This window comes from Carcharhinus amblyrhynchos, chromosome 18 (assembly GCF_965287045.1).
Source record: "Carcharhinus amblyrhynchos chromosome 18, sCarAmb.v2.hapA, whole genome shotgun sequence".
Classification (NCBI taxonomy): Eukaryota; Metazoa; Chordata; class Chondrichthyes; order Carcharhiniformes; family Carcharhinidae; genus Carcharhinus; species Carcharhinus amblyrhynchos.
Window position 1 is genome coordinate 50,947,429 of NC_137341.1, and position 21,426 is coordinate 50,968,854.

A 21,426-nucleotide genomic window follows, 5' to 3' on the forward strand; every position below is an offset into this window, starting at 1 on the left:
AAGGACAAAGAACAAAGGACAAAAACAGCCCGGGAAACAGGCCCTTTGGCCCAATGAGCCCGCGCCGCCATTTTAACATTACCAGTCCCCCCTCCACCCATGACCCTTATCTATTGTTCATGGCATTCCACATTGAGGGAAACTAATTTAGGGACAATTTATTACCTCCAATTAGCTTACTAGCACATCTTTGGGGTGTGGGAGGAAACCGGAGCACCCGGAGAAAACCCACGCAAGCACGGGGAGAATGCGCAAACTCCCACAGACACTGGCCCAAATCCATGTGTCTGCACAGCAAACAGTGATAGTCACTGAGCTGTCGTGTTGCCCTGTATCTGGTCCAGTTTAAGCACACACTAACGACATGAAGCACTAGGCTACTCTCGAACATTCAAGAGCAGCCCTAGTACGACCCATCGCGTGTATGCCCCTCGTTGGACAACAAGGCGGACCGACTTAAAACCTGTGAATTAAAAGAGAAAAACATTATTATCATACCACATCCTTTTACATTACCAGGGACGTCCCAATGCTAATGAACCTTATTTAAAACAATCTCCTATATCCTCCCACCTCCAACCCACTCATGTGCCTGTCTAAGTAACTCTTAAACAACTCCACAGACGCAGCAGTTTGGACAACATTCATATTTCCCCATTTTCACTGGTGCTGCCGTTCTTTAAAATTGTTTAGCTCCATCCTTAAAGTTACAAAGCCAATGCCCAGAGTGAACAGGGCAAACTCAAATCCAAAATCCAAAAAAACCAAATTCAAAATCCAACTGAATCCAATTCAAGATTCCCACAAGACAGACAGGTTAAGGCAGTACACCTCCTCCCGGGCTCATTCTAACGCTTGGTCTTAATCGAAAGTCCGAGAAGTGAAGGTGTTTCTGTTTTAAGGTATATCAGACCATTCTGGTCCAATATTCTTATTTCCCTGTTTTTGCTACTTTTCTGGCAACTAAACCATTAAAAGCATGCCTGGCTCCATCGTTATCTAAGTCCCACAGTTGGGCGGTATAATGATTTACTAGTATCCTTTAGGGAAGGAAATCTGCCATCCTTACCTGGTCTGGCCTACATGTGACTCCAGAGCCACAGAAATGTGGTTGACTCTTAACTGCCCTCCAAGGGTAACTAGGGATGGGCAATAAATGCTGGTCAGCCAGCGACGGCCATGTCCCACAAATTAATTTTTAAAAAGCGGACACTGTAGTGCCTGGAGGTGGAAGCCTGGAACTTACTGTCTCTCATGGCCAACATGAGAAATGGCAATTTTCCCACTGCTGGTCTGACTGTGATTAACCAGTACAGTAAATCTGAGTAATCCAGGGCCCAACATCACAATTTGGCCCACTCCGCAGCTTTCCTTGTATCCCAGAAGTCTCAGTTCTTGCATTAAATGGAATAACAATGTCAATGTCTGGTGGAAGCCTTACAGGGTTATGTCCCACCATCCCCCTCTCTGATAAAAGCAAAACACTGCAGATTTTGGAATCTGACACCAACATAGAAAATCCCAAAAACCCCTGACAGCATCTGTGGAGAGAGAGTGGGGCTGACAGCTGAAATGTTACCGCCATTCACACTGGTGAGATTTTCCCATAGAGTCATAGAAACCCCACAGTACAGAAAGAGGCCATTCGGCCCATCAAGTCTGCACCAACCACAATCCCACCCAGGCCCTACCCCCATAACCCTACATATTTACTCACTAATCCCTCTAACCTATGCATCTCAGGACATAAGGGGCAATTTAGCATGGCCAATCAACCTAACCCACACATCTCTGGACTGTGGGAGGAAACTGGAGCATCCGGACGAAACCCATGCAGACACGAGGAGAATATGCAAATTCCACACAGACAGCGACCCGAGCCAGGAATCGAACCCAGTACCCTGGGGCTGTGAAGCAGCAGTGCTAACCACTGTGCTACCATGCTGCGGTCATGATGTGGATGTGCCGGCGTTGGACTGGGGTAAACACAGTAAAAAGTCTGACAACACCAGGTTTTAGTCCAGCCGATTTATTTGATAGTAAACGCACAAGCTTTCGAGGTTTCCCTCTTCGTCAGGTGAATGGAGAGTTCTGGCCTCAGACAGAGCATATAAAGCACAGACAGCTTACAGATTACTGATTAGAAGAACTCTCTATTCACCTGACGAAGAGGGAAACCTCGAAAGCTTGTGAGTTTACTATCGAATAAATCGGCTGGACTAAAACCTGGTGTTGTCAGACTTTTTACTGTGTCTACCATGCTGCCACAGTGAAAGGAGATTTGGCTGGGTAGCTAATTCTCCAACCTCGCTGCAGTGGGAGCGTGACATGAATGGCCGGTAAGTTCACACTCAATGTTTCAAGAGCTCTGATGAAGGGTCATCCAGACTCGAAACGTTGTTTCTATTCTCTCTCCACAGGTACTCTCAGAGCTGCTGAGATTTTCCAGCATTTCCTGTTTGTCTATCCCCATACCCCCCACCACCTGCCCCTCCCCTCACCTCATATTTTTCTGCACCCAGAACAACTTTACATGGGATGTTGGAATGTAAATAACAAGTTTCATTAACTCTTATTAAATCAGAAGGTTTCTTCAAAGCAACAAAATGCTAACTATAATTGAATAGAAGAATGTGGCTTACATACAGGCTAACACAGTGGCACAGTGGTTAGCATTGCTGCCTCACTGTGCCTGGATTCCCGGCTTGGGTCACTGTCTGTGTGGAGTTTGCATGTTCTCCCTGTGTCTGCATGGGTTTCCTCTGGGTGCTCCGGTTTCCTCCCACAGCCTGAAAGACATGCCGATTAGATGTTTTGGCCATGCTAAAGTCTCCCTCAGCGTACCTGAACAGGCACCGGAGTGTGGCAGCTGAGGGATTTTCGCAGTAATTCCTTACAGTGTTAATGTAAGCCTACTTGTGACACTAGGAAATAAACTCCAAACTTTGAACATTGGCACACAGGACAAGTTGGTTAGTGTGGGGGGGGGGCTTCGCATATCTGTCTTCAGTTGCAGAGTGTTGCACAGAGGCAGCAAACACACAGAGAGGGCTGGCTACGTTCCTGATCGATGGGTCAGGGAGCTGTTTCTGTGAGAGTGGGAGGTGTAATTTAAAGGGAGCAAACAGGAAACAAGAGATTTGCACATTCTCTCTTCCACTTTCTTCCATCAGGAAAAAGATACAGAAGTCTGAGGTCACCTATCAACTGACTCAAGAACAGATTCTTCCCTGCTGCTGTCAGACTTTTGAATGGACATGCCTTGCATTAAACTGATCTTTCTCTAAACCCTAGCTATGACTGTAGCATTACATTCTGCACCCTCTCCTTTCCTTCTCTATGAACGATATGCTTTGTCCATATAGCACACAAGAAACAATACCTTTCACTGTTAATACATGTGACAATAATAAATCAAATCAAATCAAAAAACGTTTTCCTTAATATCTTACTCACAAAACAGGAAAAAGTACTCAGCAAAGTTCTGTTACATCGAGTATATTCAAAAGCTAGCAGCAATATCGTAATGTTAACACCCACATGAGACTTATATTCAGCAGGTGTGTGCAAATGTTAATGATTGAGTAACACCAGTGACTGGGCAACAAGCTACTGGAATGTTCTGTGACAACAGGTGATTGGATCCTGCTCCTTACGTATCCAATCGGATTTTATGTACAGATTTGCCTGAACTAATGATTCCTCTGCAATATCCAAGCAGAGATGGGTAACTTTGACATTTGTTTGTCTTTCAATCTGGGACTAGCCATTTTTGCGACGTGTCTGAAAGGTGTGTCTCCTGTACACGTGTTGCTTTTACAGTGAAATAGATATTTAGTGTTGAACTTTCACAGGGTAATTATTCAAACTACGAGACACAAACTGACCGAGTGTGGGTCTGTGCTTGTCGGAGTCAGTGGGAAACTGGGTAGAAAATGCAAGGGCCAGCAGTGTCTAAACATCTGATCAATTTGGACAACTAAAGATGATGTTGGTTAGAACAGATACCTGCTCCTTCCATCATTCCTCAGATCACAATAAACAATAAAGACATTTACAGTAAACATTCTCTCCTCCTGCATTATTTACAACAAGCCCTTTGCAACAGCTGTGGAGGAGAATCACGGGGGATCTTGCGCATCAACCCGCACCATCCATACACCAGCTCCGAGACAAGGCACAAACACCATCAAGCACCAGGGTCCGAGGGCACAGCCTCAGAGTAAAGGGACGAACCTTCAGAATCGAGACAAGGAGGAATTTCTTCACCAAGAGGGTGATGAATCTGTGGAATTCTTTGCCGCAAAAGGCTATGGAGGGCGGGTCATAGAGTGTCTTTAAGACAGAGATAGATAGGTTCTTGATTGATAAGGGAATCAAAGGTCACGGGGAAAAGGCAGGAGAGTAGGGTTGAGAAACCTGTTAGCCATGATTGAATGGCAGAGCAAACTTGATGGGCTGAATGGCCTAATTCTGCTCCTATATCTTCTGGTCCCATAACTGTGGGACAGCAAATATCCACCATCCAATATCACTAAATAATCTTACAGCCGAGTGAGATAGATTTTCATTGATGGGTATTGAGGGTAGGTAGAAAGTAGAGCTTAGACCACAAACAGATCAATCATGACCTTATCAAATGGTGCATTTTAGGGACTAAACTTTCACTCCTAATTCGTATGTTTGTACGTTTGTATGTTTGTATGCTCAGACCTATATTTGTACGTAGGGTACGTAGGCTATAGCTCATACTGTCTGGCTAAGCAAAAACTGCACTCAGTACACATCTAACAGAGATGCTAAACAGGGTAAGTGTGGTTCAAGCAATGCTTGTTCCAGACAGCTGTAAATCTCAAACCATCACTTTGTTTCTATATACTTACAGATATGGACATCGCTAGCTAGGCCAGCATTTATTGCCCATCCTAATTGCCTTTGAGAAGACAGTGGTGAGCTGTCTCCTTGAACTGCTGCAGTCTCTATGGTGTAGGTACACCCAAAGTGCTGTTAGGGAGGCAGTTTCAGTATTTTGACCCACGAAGGAATGGCGATGTAGTTCCAATTCAGGATGGTGAATGGCTTGGAGAGGAACCTTCAGGTGATGGTGTTCCCATGTGTCTGCTGCCCCTGTCCTTGTAGATGGAAGTGGTCATGAGTTTGGAAGGTGCTGCCTAAGGAGCCTTGGTGAGTTGCTGCAGTGCATCTTATAGATAGTATACACCTCTGCTACTGAGTGTCGATGGTGGAGGGAGTGAATGTTTGTGAATGGGGTGTCAACCAAGCAGGCTATTTTGTCCTAGATGGTGTTAAGCTTTTTGGGTGCTGTTGGAGTTACACCCATCCAGGCAAATGGGGAGTATTCCATCACACTCCTGACTCTTGCCTTGTAGATTGTGGACAGGCTTTGAAGAGTCAGGAGTTGAGTTACTCACCGCAGGATTCCCAGCCTCTGACCTGCTCTTGTAGCCACAGTTTTACCTGGCTGGTCCAGTTTAGTTTCTGGTCAAGGTAACCCCCTCACGCCCACCCTAGCTGATCAATTCTCAAGGAAAGTTGACAGTTAAGTGGCCTGTGTCATTAAAAGAGGCCCAAGGACAAAGAGAGGGTTGTAGAGAAACAGACCAAGTAAAGAAGGGAAGCAAAAGGCAGTCAAGGCAGGTGTGTGGGGTGTACTGTGAGGAAAACAGAGAAAGATCATTGAAACAGTCAGTTCAAATGAAAATAATCTTAGAACACAGTAAAATATTGTCTAATCTGGCAGCAGGTTTGAATAATATCTGTTTGCAAAACTTTATTGAGAATGAGTGTAGAGTAGCTAAGGGTTTTTGTGTAGTTTGGACATTATTTATTGCTGGGATCCGTGAGGTGGAGATGTCGACATTGGACTGGGGTGGGCACAGTGAGAAATCTCACAAAACCAGGTTAAAGTCCAACAGGTTTATTTAGAATCACGAGCTTTCGGAGCTCTGCTCCTTCATCAGGTGAGTGCTCCGAAAGCTCACGATTCCAAACAAGCCTGCTGGGCTTTAACCTGATGCTGCGATATTTGTTACCATTGCTGACATGATAGGGTTTCCTTCCAGGTGGGATTGAGAGGAGTGGAGTTTGGAAAAATAAGGAGTGATCTCAATGAAACGCGTGGGCCAGAATTCTCTGTCCGTTCACACCAGGGGATTTTCCAGCCCAGTCACTCATAGGTTTCCCGCTGCATGGGGTGATGTCAACGGGAATTCCCATTTACAGCAGCGAGACTGGAGAACCCCACGTCACCTTCCGCCGGCGGGGAACACACGGCTGGGAGGGGGGAGAATCTCACCCATACATTTTGAGAGGGATTTACAGAGTAAATGTTGAGGACCCATTTCCCCTGGAGTGAAGTCCAGAGGAAGAATCATCGAGAATACTGGAAATCGGAAATAAAAACAGAAAATGCTAGTAAAACAGAGCAGGAAAACTCCCAAAAAGAGTCACGCTAGACTCCAAACCCTCACCCTGTTTCTCTCTCTCTCTCTCTCTGTCTCTGCAAGTGCCGCCTGACTAGCTGTATTTATTCAGCACCTTCTGTTTTTATTCCAGGGGATCTTTGGGCTCAGGTGAGAAGAGATTTCTTGCACCAGAAGTTTGCAGATTGTCAGAATTCTCCACCCCACAGTGCTGGGGAGGGTCACTCCGTGAGTGTGTCCATGGCTGAGATTGAGAGGATGTGAACCGTTGGGAAATGAAGGGATCTTATTATCAGTCGGGAATGTGTTGGGATCACAGGGTAGCCATGATCTTATTGAACAGTGGAACAGCTGTGAGAGACTAATGTTTATTTATTAGTCACAGGTAAGGCTCACATTAATACTGCAATGAAGTTACTGTGAAATTTCCCTGGGGGATCTCCCACGGCTCCTGTTCCTGTCACAGTAAAGATATTAATGCAGGGACAATGTTACAGCTCAGCTTGCTGTGTCCCTCTGATAACTCTCACCGCCAGCTTCTTGCTTATGTTTGAATCCTCCACGTTCACAGAAAGATGTTCTGATGGGCTGGTAGACAACGGCCAAATTATCTCCCCCGGCTCTGTTCCTCTCACTTTCCCTTTAAAAACAATATTGAGACATGCTCATTACTGACATGATCAACAATTGTTCCATGTTTCCAACTGCCCTGAAAATGTTATCTAACTGTTTTGCCAGCAGTAAGTTGTTCTGCGAGGCAGTTAAGAGCCCACCATATTGGTTGCCCATTCCCCAATGCTGCTTGCTCCTCACAAACATGAATACTTCCCTCTCCACTTACCCAACCCATTACATACACTGCTTGCCCTCACAAACGTGGCTCCCTTTTCCGTAAAAGAACACTAGGCCCATTACACACACTGTTTGCCCCTCACAAACACGGCTCCCTTCTCTCTCCACTTCCTCCACCCAGGGATATTGGACCTTTACACACAGTGTTTGCCCCTCACAAACATGGCCCCTTCTCTCTCCACTTCCTCCACCCAGGGGCATTGGACCTTTACACACCCCGTTTGCCCCTCACAAACATGGCTCTCCTTCCCCCATCCAGGCACATTGAGACCACTATATGCCGATTTGCCCCACAGAGAGCCAGTGAAATGTTAAAGTGAAGCACAAATGTGAAAGTGTTTTGGGGCATCCCAGTTGGCAGGTGGGGTGGGTACAGTGCCTATGATACCCATGCTGATTGATGGGGAGAGCTGTTTACAAGAGAGAAGCCACACTAGCAAATATCCCCCAACCTGTTGGCGGCTGAAATTAGCCCCCACATTCACAAAAAAAAACACTTCAGTGACCGCCCAGTGCCACTTGGTGCACACCGCAGAATAGTTATCAAAACCACTGCCACATTTGCCATCTCGTGTGCGAAGGTGGAATGAAACTCCACCTCTCTCCAGTGTAATGTAGACCTCACCTTTCATCCCAGGCAGTGAAGATGAGTTCAAAGGGGGATTACATTCAGTCAGGAAGGGCTAAAGCGCGGAATTATGTGTTACAAATATACAGCAATATATCGAAAAATGAATTCAAATGTTTTTTTTTGCTGCTATTAAAAATCTGTAGTCTAAAGGTCATTCCAGAGGGCCAATGGGTATAACTGGCTATGTGGGTAATAAAATAGAAAATACTATATACTTCATACATTATGAGAATTTAAAACTTCATGCTCAGGTTTGATGACAAATAAGCTTAACTCATCAGTGCAAAGATCCTTGAACTCTGCACCATGCTGTCTTAGCCCCGTTTTCTGTTCCAGATAGAAGGAATTTTAACATCCAGTAAGCAGCTGGGAACAGGAAATCCTGTTCTACCCGACCTATAATACGTGAGGTGCAAAGCAAAAACAAGTTGTTCCCAACACTGAAGATGATCATTAGCTGCTGTGGAGGCAAAATGTGCAATCGGTAATCTAAAAAAAACGCATTTGCTTCTCTATATTCAATAGAAAAATTGGCATAAGGAGTCAAACAAGGTTTCTGATTCCTTTCAGATAAAACGCAGTGATTGTTTTATTTCCTTTCCCTCTTTTATTTTCTGCTTTTCATCCTCTCTCCCCCCCCCCACCCAGGGTCTTCTGAGAGAGGCCTTCACGTCATTTAAATTGAGAGCAAAAGCCCAACGAGATCCACTTCACAGGTAGGGGGGGGGTGGATCCCAATTATGGCGTCTCGTCCTGTTGGAGGAGTCTTTCCAGTCGCAGAGTGCAGAACGCAACGCCAGCAGAGATTGGAAGAGGGAAGCTGGGAGAATGCGGGATTACCGACCACTCTGCAAAGCCAATGGCATCCTTCTCCACAGTGAAGGCACAGCCTACGTTACCCAGTCTTCCCGTAGTGAGATGGAGGGCAGCCGAGCGTTACAAGCTTACACAAATCACTCTCTGTCGTCTGCTTTATCCCCAGCGCTTCCTCTGCCAAACGTGTTGAAAAAGTTATAAAGCTATGGAAACCCATGTTTCCCCCATTGTGTGTAACCATTGTATAGACACAAGTCCCAATCTCTTTCGGTGACTGAAAACTGAGTTCTGTTCCTGCAGAGTGTGATACTGATCATCTGTTTCTAAAGAAAATCACATTTTTTTTGTTATTTTTTGAGTATGTGGTGTTTTTTTTGAAACGTGAACAGAATGTCCGCTGTTATTAAACCTCCGTGTGTATTGCTCGTTATTCAGACCCCAGCTCCAAGACCCTGCTGCACGAACGAAGAATGCAGCTCCAGTCCAAAATACTTCAGTTCTCAGTCAGGTAGTTCTCTTTTCTTAAAAACAAAAGCTGATCATCACACTGTCACTTCGGTTTTGCTGTTGGTTACGAAGTATGGCTGCTGCGTCAGGTAATGCTGAGGCTGAGGGCTGGTTTTGTCTGCCAGCGGGCCCACGGTGCAGGGCCTCTTGTTGGCGTAGGCTTGTCGCCGGATGGCCGTGTCGTTTGTGTCCCAGGTTTTGTAGTCTGCATCGAAGACCAGCGGATGTGTGTGCATCTTGGTCATTTTGTTCCTCTGCCCTGTCAGCTTGGGGTAGGTGGCAGAGCTGTGAGCTCCAGCGTCCAGGTCCATCGGCATCTGGACCGGGTGCAGTGGGAGAGTGCCCTTCGCCGCGAGTTCGGCAAAATGCTGCCTCTTGGCGAAGAAATCGTCGTTTGCCTTTTCAGCTGAGGAACATTAAAGAGAAAAGAGAGATCAGAATTTATCACGTGATCTAAACAGCTACATTTGAACTGTCACGTCAATACGATTCTGAAATCACTACAGTGTGGAAGGAGGCCATTCAGCCACACGCGTTTATACTGACTCTTTGACAGAGCATTTTACCCATAACCCCACACACTCACCATTCATCTAACACTCAGGGGCAATTTAGCAGGGCCAGTCCCTGAGTCGCCACACTCCGGTGCCTGTTCAGGAACACTGAATTTAGCCCGGCCCATCCACCTGATCAGCACGTCTTTCAGACTATGGGAGGAAACCAGAGTAAACTCGTGCAGACACGGGGAGAACCTGCAAATTCCACACAGACAGTGACCCGAGGCTGGAATTGAACCCGGGTCCCTGGCGCTGCGAGGCAGCAGTGATAACCACTGTGAGACCATCCCACCCGAGAAGGAGACTAGAAAGGTGATTCTGCATACATTTCTTCTGCCTCTAACTCCACCAAAATCTTTTATTTTTATATATTTCATGGGAAGGGAATGCATCTTCTCGCTGTGAACACTTAGAATCTTAGAATCCCTACAGTGCAGAAGGAAGCCATTCTCCCCATCGAGCCACAGCAATGTGCTTTACTCTCAACTGCAACTAGGGATGGACAATACATGCTGGCCAGCCAGCGATGCCCATATCCCACAAATAAATAAACTCAAGGTGGGAGACACACGTATTGAGTAAATAGCTAACCTGTCTATCCTGTAGAAAGGTATATATAATGGGTTTTAATTGTCAAACATATAAACATAGAACCAAATTACACAAAGAGTAATTGGGAATTTGATGTACTAAAGCATTGGAATGATGGTGAGAAACATTTGGAACAGACCATTCAAAGCTTATAGAACTAAATAATGGTGTCAAGAGTCCTTTGATGGTAAACAGATTTTTAATCTGAAACATGTCAGTGCTTCAAAGGCACATCTGGCAGAAGTGTTGCTAGGCAGCTGCTCCACATGTACGCTCTAACACCTCAATAGCCAGTGTGAGGCAGTTAGTGCTGCTTCAGGCAGCCAGACCTGTTTGTTACTGCCTCTCAAGCTCTGAGCTGTTGGTTCTACCTAGAGGGTTGGAAGTGTGTTTAAGTATTCCTCTTGGCTGTTGGGATTCCTTCAACGTAAAATACACACATTGTGAGCATCATTACAGCATTACTGACAAAATCAATGCTGCCTCACAGTGCACTTGGAAACCAATGTGAAGTGTGGGGAGGTTCTATTTAATGATCGATCCTGTTTTCCCTGATGATGTACATCGGATTGTAACTATTTTTCATCTTTTATGCCAAGTGACAGCATCACACACTCTGAGCTAAACGTGGGCTGGAGGCAGAGCAGAAACATTCCCGTGGTAATATTCCACAGCCTTAGACCATAAGAGCATAAGACACAGGGGCAGAAATTAGGCCACTCAGCCCATCGAGTCTGCACGGCCATTCAATCATGGCTGATATCTTTCTCATCCCCCATTCTCCTGCCTTTTCCCCGTAACCCCTGATCCCCTTATTAATCAAGAACCTATCTATCTCAATCTTAAATGGACTCAACGACCTGACCTCCACAGCCTTCTGAGGCAATGAATTCCACAGATTCACCACCCTCTGGCTGTAGAAATTCCTCCTCATTGTCCCTTTAGCCTGAGATTGAGCCCTTACCCTGACAAGAGCCTGCCACATCCCATTTCCAATGACACTAGCCTCAAACATTACAGGAAGCTGACTGAATCCATCTCCAATGTTGCAGCCCATGTGAATTTGCACTGCACTGTCTGACAAATGGAGCGACATGATTCATCGCCTGTATCAGTTTACCCTCTGTCAGCCCACACACCTGTGAAACCTGCCACCCATTCTCAATTCCAGACACTAGAGTCACAGAGTCAATGCTGCTCCAACATTCTCTTGCACCTTCCTGACTGTTTACAGCAGGGCTTCCCAAACTTTTCCAGCCATGGAACCTTTCCAACCTCCCACTACACTGATGGAATCTCGGAGAAACATTCTTTCCAGAATGAAGAGTTAAACCACAAAAAGCAATCACATATTAATGCATAAAAACACAAAATAAAAGTTTTTCCTGTTTCTTATATGTGTATTTTGTTGAAAATTATCTCATTCAATAAATATTTCCATGTCTTATCTTCATTTTTTAAATGTTTGATGCAAGGAGTGATGTTGATCTTTGGCTCACACATTCAGATAATTCTGGGAGCGCTGCTGGATCCTCATTGCTCCCACACTCAATTCTCTCTCACACACTGACACACTCACCCCTCTCTCACACACTCACCTCTCTCTCACACACACACTCACCTCTCTCTCACACACACACTCACCTCTCTCTCACACACTCACCCCTCTCTCACACACTCACCCCTCTCTCACACACACACACCCCTCTCTCACACACACACTCACCTCTCTCTCACACACACTCACCTCTCTCTCACACACACACACCCCTCTCTCACACACACACACCTCTCTCTGACACACTCACCCCTCTCTCACACACACACACCCCTCTCTCACACACACACACCTCTCTCTCACACACACACTCACCTCTCTCTCACACACACACATACATGCTCACACACACATGGTTGTGAAAAAGATACAAAAATCTGCAATCACATATCAACTGACTCAAAAACAGCTTCTTCCCTGCTGCCATCAGACACTAAGTTGATCTTTCTCTATACCCTAGCTATGACTGTAACACTACATTCTGCACTCTCTCATTTCCTTCTCTATGTACGGTATGTTTTGTGTGTATAGTGCGCAAGAAATAATACTTTTCACTGTATGTTAATACGTGACAATAATAAATCAAATCAAATCACTCACCACATACACACATGCACACAGATACACACACACACAGACACACACACATCTTTCCCTGTTCTATGGTCCTGGACTCTCTCGGACCTTGTGGTCCCACTCTCTCGCGCTTCTTGGATGTAACCTACATTGCTTCGCCATCCTGTTACCTTTGTTCTTGGCCTTGCTGTGAGTTTCAATTGACTTTACCAGTATTTTCAGCTCGTCCAATCTGAGGCCAGCTTCTCAGTGCATTGATTGCTGACAGGCTGACTGGTGCGTCTATCAGAAGTCAGTGGAATATGAAAATGTCCCCCCAGTTGGATGAATTGGAAGTGGGAGTTGGGGGGTGGGATTCCAGGATGAGTCCTGCTGAATTCCAGGGCCCCGTAACCCAGTTTGGGAAATTCTGGTTCAGAGAAACAGCCGTCTCTGAATCTTTACATTGCCTTCCTCATTAATGCTGTTGTTACATCCCAAAGGTGCCAACAAGACAGTTAAGGAAGGAAATACAGTGAACAGAATCTTGTATTTATTTAAATTTTTTTATTATTCACTATTCACTAAAATGGAAAAACATCACAGGAAATGTGATAACCTCACAAGACAAGTGTTATATATTTAAAAGGTTTGCAGGTTGCTTTAAGAGCTAATCACATGATTTGATGGTGATGTCATCAGGGTGCTTACAGAGGCTGCTTTCTAATTTCCAGTTTTGTATTCTGCCCAATGCAGAGAGCAGCTCTTCAATAAACCTGTAGTGTGTCAATTTGAATCTACACGTGTGACCATTTGTTTCATTGAGGACATTGAGAAAAGACTCTAAGAGAAAAATCATTCTGGGCCCTCACACCTGGAATATTAGAAAGCTGGGGTGAAGCAACAACAAGGGTAAAGATTGAAGTGCCAGTGCAGGAAGACGAGTAAGTAAAATGCTCTCAGTGTTTTTTTGAAAGAGTGGAGGGCAGCAGTTACGGTCAGAGAAGGGTGAGATTCTGGATAGTATCTTGCATATTTAAAAAGAAGCAATGCTTTGTGTATGACTGGGGCTGATTGAAATAAAACATCAAGTCCAGGATAAAAAGTGGAGTTCTGGGAAGACAGTAAAAAAGTACTGTGCAGCTTCGAGTTGCTAGTGCCTGTAAGGTAAATGACGGGTTAATTAGAGTCCAAGGGGCTTTCAAAGGTGGCAGCAAATCATGAAGTTCCTGTGCAGTGTGCCTTCAGTACTTTGTACAAGTGAATAAAACTCCTAACAAGTTGCTTAGATCAGCTTTTTTCAGTCCTGTAGGAAATAAAACTTTTAATTTGCTCCAGAGCTTGGTTCATGCAGCAAAGCCAGGAACTCAAACCTACGATGACTTAACAAGGATCTTTGAAGAGCATTACTCTCTCAAAGCCACTGATCATTGCTGAACAGTTCAGGATCCACTCATTGAAAGAATCAAATGGAAGACTAAAGCATTGCTCAGTCTGTGGCAAGCTTAAAAAGGCTGGCACCACGTTGTCAGATTGATGAGTCCTTAGAAGATTCCCTTTGAGGTTGTCTAGTTTGTGATCTCCAAAATGAGGCTGTCCAAAGAAGATCGCTCTCTGAACATGCTTTGACTTTGGAGACAGCAGTAGAAATCGCAGTGTCGACAGAGCTGGCTGCTAAAGAGGCTCCACAATCTGGGGCAGGAATGAAGATTCACAAGTTGGGAACCGCCCACAAGAAGTCGAGGCAGCAACAAGCATGTCAGAGATGTGCCAAAATGGGCCATTCAGTGAGTGGCTGCTGGAACAAGGATCGTTAAAGCAAAAATTGTGGCAAAATGGATCACACTGAAAAATCCTGTTTGTCCAGATCAGCTTCCCCTGAGAAGAATATTCAGAAGAAGAATCTGGGTACCTTTGAGAAGAAGAACAAGTTTCAATCTACAAAAGAATTTAGAACTTGGAGAAAAGGATTATGATTGTGAAGAAGAAATTGTCCCGAAATATGATCAAGAGCTCCAAGTGAAGGCCTTATCCATACAGGGTGGATCACATGGATTCTGGGTGATTCTAAGTGAATAGTCTATTAGGATGGAAGTTGATATTTGTGCTGCTGTATCTTTAATTCCTCAGACTACACACCAACAAAAGCTGAAGCATTTTCCGTTAAAACCAGTTGATATGATTTTAAGGTCATACGTGGCAGAGATTGTGCTGTTGAAAGATGACATCATGGTCAACGTAGAGTGGAGGGGACAAACAGCAGAACTGCCTCTTCATTGGTACATATAATTTTCCAGCTCTATTTGGGAGATTGTGGTTGGAGATGACAACAGGATTTAACTGGAGTGCTGTCAACAGATTGGCTGATGCCAAAACAGACCTAGAGCACTTTCTGGATAAGTACAGGAGTGTATTCAAAGAGTTATTTGGCTCAATGAACAGAGGTGAAATGAAACTCAAGATAAAGTCGAATAGTCAACCAAAAAGTTTCAAAGCAAGAATGGTGCCATATACAATTCATCCCAAGTTCGATGAAGAACTAATACAGCTTGTTAACACTCTTTGATGTGTTACAATGAGTGACTGGGCTACCCTGATTGTACTGTCATGTACATCAGAGTCCAGTGGGCATTGTCAGATGAAAACTGACCGGCCAATCTCCCGACCACCCAGCAGCTACAATGGCCTCCAAGACCCCGGCATGGTCATCACACTGCTTATGGAGACAAGTTATGATGCTCACCAGTCTCGCACCGTGCCCACAGGCCAGTAGATTCTGTAAGGTGGAAATCAAAGGGGTCCTGCATATTTAAATACTAATTTAAACATGCCAATGGCCTTTCAGAGTGTGATCCAGTCTGCTGTGTTAGAGAGGGGCAGGGGGAATCTGAGTGTGATCCAGTCTGCTGTGTTACAGAGGGGCAGGGGAATCTGGGTGTGATCCAGTCTGCTGTGTTAGAGAGGGGCAGGGGGAATCTGGGTGTGATCCAGTCTGCTGTGTTAGAGAGGGGCAGGGGGAATCTGGGTGTGATCCAGTCTGCTGTGTTAGAGAGGGGCAGGGGAATCTGGGTGTGATCCAGTCTGCTGTGTTAGAGAGGGGCAGGGGGAATCTGGGTGTGATCCAGTCTGCTGTGTTAGAGAGGGGCAGGGGGAATCTGGGTGTGATCCAGTCTGCTGTGTCAGAGAGGGGCAGGGGGGAATCTGGGTGTGATCCAGTCTGCTGTGTTAGAGAGGGGCAGGGGGAATCTGGGTGTGATCCAGTCTGCTGTGTTAGAGAGGGGCAGGGGGATCTGGGTGTGATCCAGTCTGCTGTGTTAGAGAGGGGCAGGGGGATCTGGGTGTGATCCAGTCTGCTGTGTTAGAGAGGGGCAGGGGGAATCTGGGTGTGATCCAGTCTGCTCTGTTAGAGAGGGGCAGGGGGAATCTGGGTGTGATCCAGTCTGCTCTGTTAGAGAGGGGCAGGGGGAATCTGGGTGTGATCCAGTCTGCTCTGTTAGAGAGGGGCAGGGGGGATCTGGGTGTGATCCAGTCTGCTGTGTTAGAGAGGGGCAGGGGGAATCTGGGTGTGATCCAGTCTGCTCTGTTAGAGAGGGGCAGGGGGAATCTGGGTGTGATCCAGTCTGCTCTGTTAGAGAGGGGCAGGGGGAATCTGGGTGTGATCCAGTCTGCTCTGTTAGAGAGGGGCAGGGGGAATCTGGGTGTGATCCAGTCTGCTGTGTTAGAGAGGGGCAGGGGGAATCTGGGTGTGATCCAGTCTGCTCTGTTAGAGAGGGGCAGGGGGAATCTGAGTGTGATCCAGGGAGAATTGCAAACTATTTGGTGCTGGGTGTAAAACTGATTTTTAGGCCTGCACAGGATTCTCTGGGATCATCGCAATTTGTGCCAGACATTGTGAAGCCGGAGTATCACCTCCTACATTTGTAATGCAGTAAACGCGGCCACCAATCTTTACACAGCAAGATCCCACGAACAGCAATGTGATAGCGAGTCACATTTTTCTGATGCTTGGTTATGGGATAGATTTTGGCCAGGATACCAGGGGTGTTCCCCCACAACCACCACCCACCCTCGCAACCTGGGTTAACATCTCATCTTATACACGGCACCTGTGGCAGTGTGGCACTCCCTCCTGTAGCGCCCTGAATGACCGCCTCGGATATCAGTTCGAATCTCCTCCCTCCCTCAGGAACTGCAGAGATTCACCACTAACACTGCTCATTCAGGCTCCTTACCAACACACCTCTCACAGCTCATCCACCAGGATGTGCTTCACACACACACTCCTCTTTTCGATTTGTCCGACTGGAAGAGTAATTGTCCAAACAGAAACTCATTCACTTTCCCAGTCAATATCAGGAGGAGCCAATAGGCTGAGAAGAAGATAGAGCATCAGAGCTAGGTGCAGGAGTAGGCAGTTTAACCCCTCGAGCCCACTTCACCAGATTCTCCTGTCCCATGGAGATTTCTCACCACTTTCACAACATCAGTATCATAGAATCCCTACAGTGCAGAAGGAGGCCATTCAGCCCATCGAGCCTGCACTGATAACAATCCCACCCAGGCCCTATCCCCCTAACCCCACATATTTAACCTGCTAATCCCCCTGACACTGAGGGGCAATTTATCATGGCCAATGATAACCTTTCATTTTGATTTGATTTGATTTGATTTACTATTGTCACAAGTATTAACATATTGTTTCTTGCATGCTATACAGACAAAACATACTATTCATAGAGAAGGAAAGGACAGAGTGCAGAATGTAGTGTTACAGATGTAGAGAAAGATCAACTTAATGCAAGGTAAGTCCATTCAAAGGTCTGAAGACAGCAGGGAAGAAGCTGTTAGTTGGTATGTGACCTCAGACTGACAGAAGAAGGTAGAAGAATGTTTGGGGTCCTTAATTATGCTGGCTTTGTCGAGGCAGCGGGAAGTGTAGATAGAGTCAATGGATGGGAGGCTGGTTTGCATGATGGATTGGGCTACATTCACAACTTTTGTAGCTCCTTGCGGTCTTGGGCAGAGCAGGAGCCCATACTAAGCTGCGATACAACCAGAAAGAATGCTTTCTATGGTGCATCTGTACTTCTTTGGAGTGTGGGAGGACACTAGAGCACCCGGAGGGAATCCACACAAACGTGGAGAGAACATGCCTGCTCCACACAATGACCTGAGGCTGGAATTGAACCCAGGTCCCTGGCACTGTGAGGCAGCAGTGTTAAACACTGTGCCACCGTGCCGCTGACAAGTTGTTCTCAAAGACTTCACTGCTATTCACTTATCTTAGAAGATCGCAATGTGTGTCTTTCCGCTTGCATGGGTACTTGCTATGACCATTGTTGGGATTTTGTCTGAGATTAACACTTTAATTTTAAAAGCTGAAACTTTCTACAAAGAAGAATTCTTGGAGAATTTAATCAGTTTTGCAAGTCTGCCAAAAAACCACTCTGAAATCATGGCAGCTTGTGAGATATTCACGATGGAAGTGAAACTCCCAGCTGCCTGCATCCAAATAATCAGATGCATTCCACATTATTTCAAAAGTATTCCTTCAGAAATGTGACAGTTAAAACACAATAAATGAGCCGGCAATGAATTATTAAAACAAAATCAGCCCTTTCAATCATCAACTGTTGAGGTAGAGTAATTTTATGCTGAATCTTTGACACACTCTTAGCTGAGCACTCAGCGTTTTGATTATCTGAGGACAAATCCACGCAGACCGCTTATCAAATGTTCCATCAGAATATCCTAAATGGCACCTGCATCCTCTCATTGAACAGAGGGGGGAATGTTTGGGTTTTGAAATGCAAGGAAATGTGGCTGGTTTCACTATGACTCTCACCAACTTTTACAGACGCCCCACAGAAAGCATTCTTTCTGATTGTATCACAGTTTGGTCTGGGCTCCTGCTCTGCCCAAGACCGCAAGGAACTACAAAAGGTCGTGAATGTAGCCCAATCCATCACACAAACCAGTGTCCCATCCATTGATATTTTCCACTTCCTGGGAAAATCAGCCAGTATAATTAAGGACCCCGTGCAACCCGGACATTCTCTCTTCCATCTTTTCCTGTCAGGAAAAAGATACAAAAGTCTGAGGTCACGTACCAACTGACTCAAGAACAGCTTCTTCCCTGCTGCTGTCAGACTTTTGAATGGATCTACCTTGCATTAAGTTGATCTTCCTCTACACCCTAGCTATGACTGTAACACTGCATTCTGCACCCTCTCATTTCTTTCTCTATGAACAGTATATTTTGTCTGTTTAGCGCGGAAGAAACAATACTTTTCACTGTACGTTAATGTATGTGACAATAATAAATAAAACCAAATCAAAATTCTTCAGTCATTGGGTCAAAATGCTGGGATTCCTTCCCTAACAGCCCTGTGGGAGTACCTACACCTCATGGACTGTAGCAGTTCAAGAAGGCAGCTCACCACCAGCTTCTCAGGGGCAATTGAGGATGGACAATAAATGCTGGCCTAGCCAGCGATGCCCCAAACCCATGAATGAATTTTTTTTTAATTTTAAAATTTTAAATGAATGTATAAATGTTACCTCCATTCCACCTCCCCAGTGCACAGCTTCTGGCCGATATCACTGCATTCAGATACAATGCAAGAACATTACAGAAGGTCAGCGCCTGCTCGGAATTTTCTTGTGGCCATAGGGAAAGAAAATTAAATCTCAATTCCCGACAATTTTCCACCTCTGAGGAGAGGGTAGTGATTGGCAGCAGATAGTTCCACCCAGCACCATCACAGGGGGCACAGCTTCAAACTAAACGGTATAATAACTCCTGGGAGTCGGCTGTAAAGGAACCGTGCACAAAATAAAAATAAATAGTAACACAACCAGTCCCAACTGGGACAATGCAGTGATGGACCCACTCAGGATCAATGGATCAATCATTATCGCTTGTTGAAATGATGAATATTTGATGAATAATCATCAGAAGGGATTATTGGGCAGGGTTTTGGGGAGTTAGTGTGACACCCCTTCAGAAGGCACCAGGATTCTGCACAGAACTCTGCTGGAAGTGGCCAGGTCCGTTACAGACAGTTCCCCTGCTAATGATGGTGCCTTACACCCTGGAGCTACCAGCCAATTAGAGGGCTGGCAGCCCAGCAGCACCACTAGGAGCAGTGGCCATTGCTGGAGCTACACCTGGAGGGTGAGGTTGCATTGAGGGCACCTTGAAACTCCAGTAGCTGGTGTCTGGGCAGTCAGGTAGACCCCAGCAGTGTTAGGTAGATGGGGTATCATTGCCCTGGGGGTTGGGGTGTCTCTCTCTCTCTCTGGGTGAAAGAGTGCCCAAAAGGAAGGACCTGCCCCCAACTCCTGGTGGGAAGCATTTAGCTGGTGGTCTCATGGAGGTGTGAAGAGGGCATTTGAGGGGGTTCATTGGGTCCCAGGCTGGTGGCCAATTTGCCATGTTGTCTGCCAATGGCAGCAGAAAGATGGTGAGGAACAGCCAATGCCTTATCAAGCCATTTTGCCAATCTTCCCGTCCCCCAGCCTGTCAGTAATTGGCTTGGAAAGTTCTGGCCTTGTTTCTGCTGTGTTCACACTGTATAAAGAAGTTACAGCAAAGAACATGGGGACATCAGAAAGCAGGAAACAGGGGAATAGGGCTTGGGCTATGAAGACTTCCATTATCTTATTATGGAATCCACCTCACTTATTAAACCTACATTAGGTAATCAGGTGAAGCTCTGTAAATTCCCAGTTACACATGTGACTATTCTTTATTGAGATTTCAAACAGCTAAGTGTTTTTCTGTCCAGATTTGATTTCCAGGCACACAAACTTCCCAGCAGAATATCAGACAGTCAGAGAGCAATACAGCTCGGAAACAGGCCCTTCAGCCCAAATGGTCCATGCTGACCATGGTGCCCTCCCAGCTAGTCCCGATTACCCGCGTCTGGCTCATATCTCTCTAATTCTTTCCCGTTGGTGTACTTATCCAAATGGTTTTTAAATGTTGCTAACTGTACCCGCCTCAACCACTTTCTCTGGCAGTTCATTCCATACACACACCACCCTCTGTGTGAAGAAGTTGCCCTTCAGGTCCCTTTTAAATCTTTCCCCTCTCACATTAAACCTCTGCCCTCTGGTTTTCAATTCCCCTTCCCTGGGAAAAAGACAATGTATGTTCATCCTATCTCTGCCCCTCATGATTTTATATACCTCAGTTAGGGGTCATCCCTTATTTGCCTACTATCCAAGGAATAAAGACCTATCCTGGCCGACCTCTCCCTATAACTCAGGCCCACTAACCCTGGCAACATCCTGGTAAATCTTCTCTGCACCTTTTCCAGTTTATCAACGTCTTTCCTATAACAGGGTGACCAAAACTGCGCACAATACTCTAAGTGCAGTCTCACCAATGACTTATACAACTGGAACATAATGTTCCAACTCCAATACTCAATACCCTAACTGATGAAGGCCAGTGTGCTAAACACCTTCCTCACCATGCTGTCTCTCTTCAACACCACTTTCAACAAATTATTAGGTCCCTCAGTCACAGAATCCTGATTAACAGCAGTGTTCCTGCTGAATTTTCTCCGAATTCAGGAATGCTGAGGTGGATTATAACATTCCGAATTCTTGCAGCAATCAAACCAGCTCAGGCAGCAAAGGTCAAACCCCTGGCAGGGAACTGTTCTCCGCGTTAATATCCAATATAAGGATATTCTGTGAGCAGGGCTTTATTGTAAATGTTCTGGTGCCTGGTTTGAACTTTATTTACCTTTATTTCCCGAGGGTGCTCTTTGTGCTGCTAAGTATTTTGTGCACTGGATAATAAAGATTTAGTCCCAGAAATTGAGAATTGCTGAAAACACATCAAGTTGTTGAAGCTTTTCATCTTGCACTCACTAGGACAGACACAAGATACCAAGTTTCAAA

The 21,426-nt window shown here is 45.6% G+C and overlaps 1 protein-coding gene across 1 annotated transcript in view; it reads right to left on the reverse strand.

Moving 5' to 3' along the window:
- Window positions 1-9,284: 9,284 nt before the first annotated feature.
- The window catches only part of shisa9a (shisa family member 9a), a 316,683-nt gene continuing 304,541 nt past the window's right edge, over window positions 9,285-21,426 (reverse strand). Inside the window, exon 4 of the mRNA XM_080206164.1 lies at window positions 9,285-9,655. Within this exon, the coding sequence (XP_080062290.1) occupies window positions 9,285-9,655 (371 nt within the window). The remainder of the gene's footprint in view (window positions 9,656-21,426) is intronic.